The sequence below is a fragment of the Semicossyphus pulcher genome, unplaced genomic scaffold, assembly GCF_022749685.1.
Source record: "Semicossyphus pulcher isolate SPU_LCO1_2020_fin unplaced genomic scaffold, fSemPul1.0.p SCAF_10, whole genome shotgun sequence".
Lineage (NCBI taxonomy): Eukaryota > Metazoa > Chordata > Actinopteri > Labriformes > Labridae > Semicossyphus > Semicossyphus pulcher.
The window spans coordinates 10951667-10966189 of NW_027211604.1; the positions used below are offsets into that span (position 1 = coordinate 10951667).

The 14523-nt window shown below is 41.6% G+C and overlaps 1 protein-coding gene across 6 annotated transcripts in view; it reads right to left on the reverse strand.

Moving 5' to 3' along the window:
• The window catches only part of LOC138603684 (disks large homolog 4-like), a 64640-nt gene that overhangs the window by 16583 nt on the left and 33534 nt on the right, over window positions 1-14523 (reverse strand). For 4 of the 6 annotated variants that reach the window (XM_069675569.1, XM_069675594.1, XM_069675577.1 and 1 more), the window contains exons 3-4: window positions 9067-9123; window positions 191-244 (exon numbers count right to left, since the gene is read on the reverse strand). In XM_069675569.1, coding sequence (XP_069531670.1) covers window positions 191-244; window positions 9067-9123 — 111 coding nt within the window. Of the gene's footprint in view, window positions 1-190; window positions 245-3076; window positions 3167-9066; window positions 9124-14523 lie in introns of those variants that run through there. The other 2 variants (XM_069675610.1, XM_069675601.1) reach the window with 1 other exon arrangement.

Genomic DNA, 14523 nt, shown 5'->3' on the forward strand with positions numbered 1-14523 from the left:
TTTTAATTAAAGAGGACTAAAATGAATTACTGTTATCATTCAGATTGAAACAATGGGCGAAGACGTACCTGGATGCTGTGAATGGAACGGAATTACTGATAATACAGACTGAATATAGGCAGTTCAGTTAGTCACGTGCTTTAGCCTAACATCATAATACAATAAAGGAGAGATTAAACATAATCCTTACATATGGGGAGCCATCGAGTGTATCCGTGTTCACCACCACTGGAGGAGTATTTCCCTGGAGGCAGAGAGAGACAGGAAACATTATTAAGAAATTATGGCAGAAACTCAAAGATGTGGCAGCTCCTGGATGAGCTCTCAATATATCCCTGAAACGTACACACACACAGCCAAGAGCCATTTTAGCTCTTAACTGTGATAACACTACTCTCATTCTGTTGTGGTTGTCACTCTGATAAAGGATAGCGCTGCGGGAGAGCAATTTGTTATTTTCCACACGCCATGGACACAGAAATATTTCATGCTAGCCCCCATGTTTTTTGATCCGCGGTTATCTCGGTGTAGCTAATGGTTGCATGAAAGTGAGCGTGAATCTGGTGACGGCTGTGGACAAGCCTCCTTTTGGATCGTCATTTTAAACATTGCTGATGAATGTGCAGCTGCAGTGACAGCACAGGGTGGCAGTCTCACAGCCCACTCTGAGGATAATGAAGAAACAAGGCGGTATTTTTATCAATGAGTGTAATGTCGGCTCGCTTGAAGGTCTTGGGAATGTTGGTTTGAGCATAGTAAAGCATCAATTGCGCCACTTATTCATTAGGAACACTATACAAAGAAGCCTGTAAAGTGAGTGAGAGAGGACGGCGTTTTATTGCATTGATATGGTTTGGGTTTGCCCGTCGGGACTCCTCTCTTTCAGCTCATCTAAAGTGTGACAGTTAACCTCTACACGCTCGTCTTCTAAAGCCATTTTCCTTACAATACATCCCCATCGTTTCATGCCGCTTTCAAGGATTTACTTTCATCATCAGGCTATCTGATGTTGGGAGATGTAAATCCACCATTATGCGCTGTACTCTTTGGAGAACACAGCCTGAATTCCCCATTTCAACTTTATCGCTGTCATTGCTCTGTGCCACGCTGATTAGCATGGGAAAGACCTCGGCATCAAAAGTGCTTACAGAACAGCAACCAGCAGCATAAAATCAGCCGGCTGACCTTCACAGACCCGACAGCTCCGACACGCACAAATAACCACGCAGCCACAACTGAACACATTTTCTCAGCTTCAAAAAAAAATTCTCATTCTTACCTGGTGATTTTTATGTGATGCAATAGGAAGGTATGTTTTCACGCAGTCTGTACTCTCTCAGAGATTTAAGTTGTCAAGGAAGAAGAAGAGGGAAAGTTTTTACATTTGTATTTTCTTTGAGTCTACATACACCCACATGAGGGACGCCTAGCGTTTAAGAGAGGGGTTAATGGTCATCCTACAGTCTTAATGATACTCCGCTGTAATGCACTCTGTTTGATTACCTGTGTAAAGCTCCACCACGTAGCTGTGTCCAACAGGCCGTGCTGCTGAACATTACGTCAAACACATCCTCATCCAGAGACAGAAATAATGAGTGTAGCCAGCAGAACTGTTAGCCCAGAGCAGGCGCTCTCCCTGCAGGGATTTTTGACAGAGTCCTCTCCTGCTCTCTCTCTGCTCTGTCAAGCCGTTTGACGTCGGGGTTGTTAGGATTTACACTGTTTGGCTGCTCCTGCCCACCTATATTTTAACACCACCTATTCAGACAAGCCGTCCTCTGCCATGTCTCTACAAGCAGCGGCTCCATCTATCCACACCTAGTCCGGACCCTTGCATCTTGATGAATTCATATGCAACGAGCTAAGCGATGTAAACTGTACATTCAAAGACAAATCAAACTTTTTTTTCTCTTTACTTGATTCACAGATTTGAAATCAGCAAACAAACGTCGCAGCAGGACCGTGAAGCAGCGTGTATAAATCAAGTTTTTTCTCCATTTGAAGGTTGGATGAATAATTGGTACTGGCACTTAAACACTGGAAACCATTCAGCCTCTGGTAGGCGTAGCTGCACATTGTTCTGCACACGCAGACTCCTCGGTCATCTGATCGATCTGTGCTGCTCTGTACACGTGTACCTGCATATTGGCACGCTCTCTGAGGCTCATGCTCCATTCTCTGCACGCACGCGTCCCATTCAATTTGATGGACATTTTTAGTAGGAGTGAAATAACGCCGATAATATTGACATTCATCTTTTTAGTTAATTCTCAAACACCAGCTGCTGTCTAAGTTTGCTAATAATTCTTCGCTATCATCAGAGATGACTGGCTGCAAACCAAAGGTGGCATTAGAGAAGCTTTCACGCTGCATGTCCTGCACACCTTGCTGCAGCTGCAGCAGCAGGAAAGCGTTCAACTCATAAAAGCCATCCGGTCAATAAGCAGAATAGTGACCTCTGCTGAAATACGCAATGTCAAACTACCGCTTTATGTTTGATAAAGTCGAGGTTTTAAGCACCGGGCCGTCATTATGGGTAGTGCACAGTTTTAGCGTACCTGCTGCTCTGCTCTGAGAATGGAAATGAGAAGACTTTTGTAAAGTGCTGTGTGACGTGGCGCTAGCTAGGTTGAATGGCTGGTGATTTAGCCGCCTCTGCACTCATGTGTGGGTTTAAGTGCAGGATGTGACAGAGGTTAATTTGGACGGCACATTATGCAAATCGCTCACTCATTGGCTCCTTAATAAATCCCACGTATATATCTGTGGAGTGCAGGAAAATGTGCATGCGTACTTGCATGTGTGGGCTGTGGGCATGTGGAGTTGGTGGGCAACTGCAGCTCCTGGTTTGTTGTTATAATAATGACAGAAACTGCATGTTCACACCGTTAGAGGAGGACTCACAAACATGCACACACACACAGCCAGAGGAGGATTTGATTAGTTTACCAAATTTGATTACCCAGGCTCACAGTGAATAAAATGTCCACCATGGCCCCTAAGAGCAGCAATGGTCTTCACCTAAGTAACACAGCAACTCAGCACAGTGACATGACATGTTTTACAACATGCTTACCATCCTATGATGTCGATGTTTCTTGGCTTTCCGAACATTGTCGAGGAGCCGGCAGCCCATCTTTTTGGCGTACCACACGGACATGAACATTCTGCTCCAGTGATAAAATATAAATCACTCCTGGTACTGGTAGCAAACCCCGCTCACCTCAAAAAATGGCACACACACCCACCAAGCGTGTGTCTCAAAGAGTTAGCCTGCGCTCTCAGCACCACAAATGCCTTATTGCAAAGGGAGCCATTATTACTTGGCCCTGCCATAACACAACCACAGAGCGTCAAGACTGCCCCAATTAAAAGAAATCTATTTTAACCTAAAACGTGCTCTCTCAGCTTTGCTTTCCTCTCTATTAAAACAAATAGAACACTATAGTTAGCATGCTCTATACACAAAATATACCCTTTAATACAATTTAAAGTCCAAAATCACAAAGAGCACAGCCCATTCAGCTTCTTCCTCCTGCTGAGTCTTTCCAGATACTTCATTTGAGGAAGCCCTCTACCATCCTCGAAACCAAGGCTCCCGTTATAAAAATTACTCATCGCTGAAAAGGCTCGTTATCTGCAACACAGCCGTCCTGTCTTCAGAAATCACTCATCCAGAGTAAAAAGGAGCATTCGCAAACGGATCCTTCCCTTCCTCATCATCTGTGGCAGCGGACTGCGATAGCGCTGCCTCCCTGCTGCTGGTCTGTGCTCAGCGAGAACGCAGTTCATATTTTCTGCTGCTTCTGTACTGTACTCCTCCCGCCCCCACCATTCAGGGAAAGAGCAGCGAGCAGGAAAGTTTGATGGCAATTACTTAGCTGTCTCTCTGTATAATGTTGGCGTTGGTGATTTGAGAGGGGGAGGAATTATACTTTGGCTGAACTTAGAAGGACAAGCAGCTCATTCTGGCCCGTCTTGTCTTAGGGAGCACTTGGAACTGAAAGGCTGTTGGCTAAACACAGTGTTGGCAGCGAGGGTGGAAAGATGTAGCTTCACATTACATTCTTTTAGTCACCTGTGCTTTTTATTCTTCGCCTTGTTTATAATCTACAATGTTGTTGTTGATACTAAGCAAAAATTAGCAAATAATATTGTTTTAAGATAAAAGGCAAACTTGTTAAGTAAGGATCCGGAGTCTTTGCAAACATTTCACCACAATAAGTCCAAGTGGCAGTGAGCAACATTCTAATGGAAATGCTGACACAAGTCACGCAGAAGCCGGGATGTTTTAGTTCGTACAGAGTCACTGTTACTGACTAGTTACGTGGAAAGCTAACCCTGATTGGTTGTTTGATTCAGACCGGATGAATGTTTTTAAAAAGCATACAAAGGGGCGGGCGCTCACAGTCACAGATCAGCAATTAACATCAATTCAATTTGATGTCGTTCGGGAAATGCAATGATCAAAATGTTTAACCAAATTCTTATGAAGTACTGTTGCCTACTGTAGCTTTAACAGGAAAAAAAATGGCCGGTTTGGTTGCCATTATGAAAAAAGTATGGTGAAAATGTGAACCACCACATGTAAACTTAAGAGTTAGAAACGGGTATAATTAAAAGGAGACATGTAACGGCTGAAGTAGTATAACCACTGTGTTATTAAACATATTCTTTTAGTGAGATTTACTTCATGTGCCCCTTATTGTACATTGAATGCTTTTTCTATATCAAATACTGAATGAATGAGTTGTTTAACAGTTAAAACGTCATTATATGAATGTCATTTAACAGATTTTTTCTGTGAACAATTTAATTCAAACTTGATGGGGGTGGGGCTAGATGGGGGATAAGGAGGGGTCAGAGGGATCGGGGTGAGGAGTTGTGGATGAGTTCCTCTTCCACTCCTGCGGTTTCCTCACATACATAAAGTGTCTAAACCTCTTCCACAGTGACTTCTTTTTAGTCTCTGGGACGGGGACAACTTCCTCCTGAAAATCAGTTGGGGGTGACTTCTCCAGAGTCTGCAGAGTCGTCAGTCACCTCCTGGAGTCCAACTGCCGGTGAATCAGGGAGGGATGACTCATGGATTTCGGTTGTCTCGGAGTCTTCAACCTTCTCCTGAACTTCAGTTGGAGGGACAACTCCTGCTTCAAGGTCTTATCCTGAGAGTCTTCAACATTCTCCTCCTGCTGGCACGGCTCAGTCTCATGCTTTTCCTCACAGATATCTGTTTGGGAAGGCATATGTTTCTCCCTCTCAGCCATAAGGTTAGAGATGATATGCTCGTACTCCAAAACCTTGTCTGCATGAGTCTGGACTTCCTTCTCAAGTTCTCCATTAAGGAAGTCAACCTGCTGTCTGACAGCGGGGACCTCGGTATCATACTTCCGGGCGAGGCTATTGTATACACCTTTTAGATTTCTCCAGTTCTTCTTGGAGAAGCTTGCTCTTTGTTCTCTCCTGCTGCAGCTCCTTCGTAAACTTCTCGTTGCTGACTAAATGTTTCTTTGTCCTTCCTTTGGTCAATTCCTTCATGTCAGCGTACTCTTTTTTTTGTCTTGTCCAACTCTTGGCTAAGCCGGGTTCTCTAATTTTTCTCTTGGCAACACTTTTCCCTCTCTTAATCCAAGAGTTCAATATGTTTCTTAAATCTCGATGAAGGGTGTCAATCAAGTTTTGCTCTGGTCTGGAGTTCAGAGGTCAGAGTCCTTCCTCTTGATTGTCTGTCTTGCTGCATTTTGTTTAGCTTGTAGAAATAGTCTGAAAGTAATGCTACTGTTTGTAGTTGTATTCTGTCAGATGTAGTCTGTATCAGTGGCTGAATTTTGTTATGATGAAGATTTCTCTTTCTCTCAAGGCTCACCTCTGCCTGCCTGAAGAGGGGCTTGGTGTAAGAATCTGCAAGAATCTTTACATTCAAAAGCTATACTGTAAAAAAAAAAAAGTCCAGTTGTTTAAGAATCAGGTTCTACTGCAATTCTGCTTTGATTTAAAAGCAGAAAAATGTTCCCAATGTCATCACAATCAAATGTTTCTAGGCAGCATTGATCCAAAACCTTCATAAGGACTGCCATTACAGTCCTGCTTCAGCCTTAGAGCCCTTCTGCTGCCAATGAATTCAGCACCACGGACAGCACAACACTTGAAAGACAATAATTGTTAAGAATAGGCTTGGATGGTCCAAAAGAAATGTTGTATGTACGCTACATGTATTTTTTCCGCAAACTATCAATGCATTACAAACGAATACTAGTAAGGATCAGAGTGAAATTCTCGTTTGAATCTTTATCTATTTTTCACAGCTCGCTCAGGCTGTCTCATTTAACGACAGATGGATCGACAGGCATGTAATGCACACGCAAACACGTACACACCAACATAAGCATGCACGCTGAACAGACTTATGTAAGGACGCGCTGAAGGACAAGCTGTCAGCTGACGTACTCAATTTGTTAAATAAATTCCTCGGTCTACCTATCTAATTTTCTCACCCTTCAAATTGCAAGGCCCTCTCTATCAGTCTTACTCCGCCATTCAGCATGAACAGCTCTCTCCTCCTCTTTTTGCATGCGTATATTTTTTCCTCCCTCTCTCTCTCTTTCTCCCCACTCCTTCCCAAAGGAGCTGAGCTGCTGCTGCACTGTAATTACACCGAAGCTGCGGGGACATATTTAAACATTTATTAAAGAAAAGTAAGGAGGACGGAGAGAATGAAGATAGAAACCAGATACGAAGCAGACAAGAGTGCAGAGCTGAGAGGGGAGGGGAGCATGGAGAGCTCTCAGGGAAACACTATAGAAAACAGTAATTGAATCCTTACATTAAAAACAACTGCCTTTTTTTTGCCACGTTGGAGTGTCAAACATTTCCTTAGAGGGGTTTTGTTTGAGGAGGATTTGTGTGAAAGTATTATGTATGGGAACAGCTCTGTTGTTAGCGAGGAGAGAAAGTGATAGGCATCATTTATTATTCGAAGAGACAGAGTGTAAGATAAACTGGGCGGTGGGGGTCTTCACTAAGCGCTCTGTGCCTGCTGGTTCTCACTCCTGGCTCGTCAAATGAAAAATGAATGGCAAATGTGTTGCGTAACGCTTTCAGTTCAATAACTCCAATCTGTTAAAGATAAATGTACCTTATGCACCGGAAAAAAACCACCAGCTTCCTTAAGAAAACCTTTTGAGACAGATCTCTGTCAGGGAAAAAAGTTTGAGTGCTGCCTCAAGGGTAGTTAGCAGAGTCACACACACACACCGAGGGATGCTTCTTTTATGTCTCTATGTGAAATTCATGTGAAATGTGAAAGTATCCTGAAAGCTGGCCAGGCCTGGCTTAATAATTAGATGCCTGTGGGATTCACTGCAAAGTTCGAGAAATATCTGCAACACTGGAGGTTTAAGACGTTACGCTCATTAGCTTAGCGGTGGTTTTTAGAAACAAGCCTCCTTAACTCGATTATTTATGATCACAGGAAGCAAAAACTGGATTCGCCTCCTTGTATGGAACTCTCTGAATGCTGTAGTATGTGTACAATCTGGTGTATAGATGTAGTATTTTCATCGCGTAAGAACAGAATGTGATCACTGCAATTTATGTAGCCCCATGATAGAAGGACTATAAAGTGAGAGAGTCATAGAGAGAGAAAGATGTAGAAAGATTAATTAATATAAGCCCGGATCAATATCAAAATTCTGTGCAGTGTTGAACCAAAAAAATCTAATTACATTACGCTTTAAGTTTGAAAATAAAATAGATGTGATTTGAAGCTAAAGCACCTCTTCGCTAAATCATGTGCATAACCCAAAGACCTCCTCTTGCTTTGCCAAACCATTGCAGAGCTTCCAGAGACAATCCTACCCATAAATCAATGGGGCCTGGAGTGGTACTGGCAAACCCCACAACCATTAGAGCAATAAAGAGACGGACTGACGACGACACCACCTACACATCAATGACAACCACACCGGCTGCACAGATACCCACACACACACAGAGGCGTTACTGCAATGCATCTCAGAGACAGTACATACAAACCAGTGTAGGATATTGAATGCATGCGATATGCAGAATGAAATACTTGTGTTTATGTGTGTAAGGTGTGTGATGACATTATGCTGCAGGGTGCAGAATGTCCCTTATGTTAAACAGTTTAATTATAAGCAGACACTTATAGAAGGGGTGCATTCAAGGTCAGGGCAAGCAGACAAAGACAAGAGATGATGAATAGTTACAAGAGTAACTACAACACAGACAGAGAGACAGAATTTATGGTCCACTTCCTCCAATGACCCTGACTTTTCCCTTTAAAAGTAACTCTCAAGTGCTCTTTTGTGACTTTTCTGACTTATTCAAATCATAAATGATAATTTGCTTCTTGTTTTTTAAGGTCAATTAAAAACTAATGACACTTTAGGTTTACTCTGCCACTTTATACTTATTTTTTCAACACAATCCTTTGAGCAATTCATGGAACACGAGACTACTGCAACTTGTCTGATTATAAACTGTTATTTAGAAAGCAGCATGGCCTTCTGTTCAGTGCCATGAAAACAGCTGTGCACAGTGTAACACTGACACCTACAGGTTTCAGTCTGCCCTGCAAAAAGATTCTGTCTATCAAACCCTCATGCTGCATGGCTCCTTCAACATGCCTCTACAGCTTTAACAGTGAAAACTTTATCTTTACTCACTTATATTACTTCATTTAGTTAGAATATAAGAATAGGAGTATACATACGACACAACAAGGTGTTCAACATTATAGTGTGATGGAAGCACAACAAGTTTAAATGCAGCCGGAACCAATCCGTCAGACAAAGGAGATTTGAATGACAATGAGTATGAGCACATTGATATCATCAGAAAACAGATGACCTCATACTCTGGCAGCACAGATAAAAATGAAGTTGAACGGGCAGCTGTCTGTCTCGCCAAACTTTGAGTGACACCAAAAAACCAGCAAAGACAGGAAATGAGGACACAAATCAGAGTGATGATGGTGACTGAGGATGCTGCTGCCGTTTCAGGTTCAGGGTGACGGAGCGGCACGGATCGCTGTGCTCTTACCAGTGTGGAAACAGCGGAGGTGTACATTGGAGTGTGTCCCGTAGACATCAACACAGGCTGCAAAACAACAGAAGGGAGAGGGTAATTGTGCGGGGCATGCCGAGGGGTACAGGGGGGAGAACAATGGGTACCACTTAGTCTTTTTCCCCCTTATCAGAGAGGATGCTGACATGTTAATCAATGAAACACTCTGGGTTCACAACATAGCTCCACTTAACCAGCCTGAATTTATATTATTCCATTATTCTCATACTATCCTAATCCGTAATAAGCTTTTGCTATATGCTTTGGATATGATAGTTTAACTGCCAATAGTGTAAATTTCCCTTTATGCTTGATACATACAATACATGCAATTTGTAAAAACATAAGGAGCTTCCAGCTTATACAAAGAATAAAGTGTGCTCTCTATCAAAGCATCTATCATTATAGACATGGCCTGCATAGAAAGTGTAACAGTGGCTATAAATACATGCATTTTAACAACAAGAATCAAGTGATGAAATTATAGATATTTAAATGACTAAAACAGAACAATTATGCAACCACATCATGTGTACCTGTATTTATTCACCTGATCATATTGTGCAGTGACTATAACAAAGTCATTCACAAATAAAAAAAACATTAACATAACAGGAAATGCACAACATGACATATTGATTTACGATATCGTATCTCTTTCCACCTTAGTCATTAATAGCTTATTGATAGACCAATCAGAAACCGCTTATCTACAATGGGTTACCAGTAAACGAGTGGGACTGTGCTGCCCGTTAAAGCAGAATGGATTTTGCACTGCACGGCAGAAGCTGCTACTTTAAACAATGCAGCCTGTGCCTATGAATTTTACAAATAGCAGCAGTGCAGCATTTTCACATGTCAGGAGACGTTTTCTCTCCCTCTGGAAAAGTTTTTATATTGCAGCAAAACACGTCATTAAAGTATGAATGTTGGGACAGCTGTATTTGCTGATCCAAGGAGGACTACCTGGAAGGTGGATTCATGCTGATCCGGATATTTACAGATACTCTGTGCATCTCTCTGTCCTGATATCATTATGGCTACACTGGAGACATTAAGGACTTGAGTACTTGCTCAGCTGCACATGCCTATTTGTTCTTACAGTAGCAAACACTAGAGCTCTAACTAAGGTCTAACTAGCACTAATTTATCTAACCACAATGCCCCAATAAAGACTTTTTTTAAAGGTTCAAACAGGCACGCCTTTTGCTTATAACCACCTTAACCTGCTGTCAGAAACCAGACACGAGCAGGGAGAGCGGGGTAGAAGCACAAGAGACGTGAAAATAGAAAAGCAAACAGGAATATTATAGCGCATTAATGCGGCCTGTGAGTCAGCTGAAGTCACCATATCACACAGAGGGTCCTAAAACCAACATCTGAGCCACCATTAGGCTATCGTGACATTGTTTGAGGAGGCAATAGATTGCTACAGGGAGGGCACATTTTTGTAGGCCAACCAGGAAGTTAGGATCGCCCCTTGTTACCTCAATAAAAAGCAATCCAGTGGATTTTGGGCTATTGAAGAAAATAATCTCCATGGCAACAGAACATGCAGTTCTTACACATTTTGTTTGGAAAGGTAATCTTTACAAATAAAGACATTTAATGATAACATTAGGCTGCTCTAATTCATGGGCACATTAAATGTCATCTACATTTAGCTTCTAACTTTGACGTGATGATGTTTATTAAAGTGTAACTTCTTCGCTACCACCTTTTTTAGACACGTAAAAGCTTCAAGATTCATGGGTGGGGAATTTATTCGTATTTTACGCTTTTATGCTTGTGGTGTGAAAAAAATCACTCATCTTTATCATCACTACCAGTTAGTTTAACCCTAACCCTTACACTTAGACTCATCATACATTCATACTTGCGTGTCCCCGTAACATGACGCTGAACACACAGTATGATCATGTTTACTGACAAGTGGAAAAAGGAACAAAATGGCTCCAACAGTGTTTGTGTACAGTCATCCATCAGCCTGGGATCGGGCTGTTTTTATGCATTTTTTCATAACTATTCAAAGATGCAGACCGCTGTCATAAAATCATGCAAACAATTCACTTTGAACTAAGTGAGGCCAGACTTTTATATTTCTTAGTGCATTCACTTGTCCCTGAAGAAAAATACAAGACTTCATAAATAATGGCAGCATTCCACAAATAGAAATAAGGCCAATCCTGGATCCCAAAACACTGAGAACAACATCAACATGTTTCCTTTCATGTGATGGGGAAAAAAATCCTTCTTATGGAATTTTGTTGCAGCGTTTCTGTTGCTACAATTTAGATTTTAGTTACTTTCCCCATCACGTCACGTACTCTGTGTTTATAAGACCGCTTTGTATGCTGCCCTTGATTTTTGATCGAGTAACACACTGATCACCTGTTTAAGTTTTATTTTTTCAAATTGTCTTTGTTTGGATGGATGTGACTTGATGATTTAAGCTTATAACACTCGTCCTTTTTTGCGCAACTATTACCTAGAGCGGCTTTATCTTGAGGGACAATATGTAGGACATTTTTTCAGCCTACTTTCAAACCACACTTCCCCCAGTCTCAAGTGCTTTTGTGCTCTAAAGAAACCAAAGAAACCATCCATATTACATTCATATAGATCTTAGATCTGTCATTGTCAGAGAGAAACTCCAAATGCAAACTAAGCTTAAGCATCGCTGTCACATTTATGGGTTTCAGAATGAATTTAATGCTCTAGATGCTGGCACTCAGGGTAGATACATAGTGTGCTTGTCACACAGATAATATGGCATGCAACAAAGGTCTCCTGCTGGAATTGAAACAGGGACGTTGCACATAAAAGATGAAATATAAAACAATATGTAGTTCTAGTGCCTCAGACTTGCTTTTTCCCTTTGTTGGTTTAAATAGGAAACAAACCCCTGAAAAGTCAAATAACAGAATGTGAAAATTATTGCTGCAAATTCTGTTATAAAAGAAGGAAACCCACATCAAGTACTGGGCAGTGTAGATTACATGACGCATGAAACACTATCAGCCCACACAACGCAGTGAATAAACGCAGCAGTGCTGCTTCTGTATAGTTTCAGTTCTAACTATGGTGCTGAACCTAAATGTATTCTTTTTAAAGTAAGAAAGCTCCTCGGCCTGAAGCATGCGAGGAAACACATTAATACACAGCTGATTTATGGTACAAAGTCATGCTATCCTCTTTAGCTTGGCTGCCTTGTAGTGATGATTCTGCTTCTGCCTTAATCACAGACCGCATGTACAAAGCACCCGTCCAGCAAAATGCACTTTGTCCCACTCGATAGTGACAACACTGATGTATATTTCAGCAGGTAAGATGATTTGTCTGTGCAAAGACTGGACACTAACATCCTGCGGGGGAACTTGCTTCCTGTGTATATTTAAAGAAATCTTCTACTTTTGGTGCCTGATGAAGGTCCTTGACTGAAGTGTTTCCTCCTTCTAACACATTCGGATGCGGAAGTGCAGACTGCCCACGCTTTAATTGCTAACACTGCAGGTCACTGTAAGTATCCTGTTTAAGTAAAATAACCAGACTGTGGATGCTTTCCCAGACAACAAATCTCCATCTGAAGGCCCAAACGGACCATTTTTATTGAAAGTTTCTCAGACGACTCTCATCAGAAGTCTCAGAAATGCCCTTAAAGTGCTTTTAGCTTCACTTTAACGAGAGTAAGTGCTCTTGTGCATTTGTTGGGGGAATTAATTGCTTCGCGGCGGGATGTGATGTGCGATAAACAGTCATTCAAGGTACAGAGAACTGCACTGTAGAAGATAACTGTAAAGATATGATATTTTTTTCTTGTTAAAATAGTATTTTGGGAAAGTTTCTCTTTTCTGAATACAGGATCTAAGAATCGAGGGTCATACAGGTTATAAAGCCCCTTGAGGCACATTTGTGATATTGGCCTATATAAGCTTGCAGTGACTTGACTTTTAATAATAGTTTTTAATATTTTTAATATTAATATAACATTTTTAATAGTTTTTACTAGGGATGCACGATATTATCGGCACGTTATCGGTATCGGCCGATATTGGATTAAAAATGAATCGGCCAACACGCCGATATCCGATAGTTCATTTTTAGGCCAACATGCCGATATCCGCCGATATAATTAACCGATAAAATAATGGGCTGCTGCATACTTGATTAAATGCCCAACCTCGACGCAATGTCCCCGGAGCGAAGAAGACCTGTGCGGCGCAGCGTGATGACGTCACGTGTGTCTACCTGCAGCATGAGAGAGTTAGAAGCCAAAATGTCCGTGGTGTGGAGGTTTTTCAAAGTGTCCGAAATAGATAGCAAAACTGCTATTTGCAATGACTGCTCAGCTCAGCTTCGGTGATGCGAGGAGGAGCCAACACTACAAACTTGATTAACCATCTCAAGACCCGTCACCCCGACCGTTAACAAATGTGATAAGAGTATCACCATTGTACTGTACGCTAATTCCTATACAGAAGAGAGTTGATGATCTCTGCAATTAGGTGTGCGGGAAAAAAATATCGGTAATCGGCTAAATGAGTTGTAAAATATCGGCATATTGGATATCGGCAGAAAAATCCAATATCGTGCATCCCTAGTTTTTACAATGGAGATCTGTTGCACAGAGGAATAAGCTACATAAGACTGTGGCTGCTTAGGAAATACATTCATTGTCTTTTCATCAAATTAAGCGATATGGAAAATATGAAATATCACCTGCCTTTACAGTACACTACGCTTTTTGTGATCTCAATTGCAAACCATCTTACTTATAATGTAATGATTTAGCCTCATATATTCCCTGTATGTGACCTCACAGACAGACTGGCAGTCAGAATTCCTGATACCACAAGCCTCTGGGAAATGACTGAGTGAGTCACGTAATGGAGCTGAGACACTGGAGGGCACACATATCATTTAAAAAATTCTCTAACACAGATTTAAATTACCTCATTATGGTGGATTTTGAGGGAAAGAAGCCTGTCTCCCTCCTCACAATCACCATAATAAATGGTCCACCCCTCAGCTGTGAATAATTACTGATCCCTTTGATGCATGTGCTGGATGACAAACTCCACCGGGACAAAGGGAATGAATCAAACCAGCGAGGGAGGTCAGAAAAGGATAGCACATCTACCCTTTGGTAAAAGCAAACACATTTTGATGCTGTTTAATACACTGAAAAATAACATATATTACCTAATGTTATCTAATATAACTTAATTATCTAATAAGATTGACATGCGCCACAGTTGTCAACCACCTCCAGCTACGGTGGCTGCTTGATTTACACTCAGAACTTAAAATACTCTGGTTTCAGTGAGGGGTGGCGTCTGGGTAAAGCGCCTGGATGAGGACTCGTCCGTAAAGAGAGTTGTTTTTGCGTTGATATCGCTAAAATGTCTATATAGACAAATCTGTGAATACCGG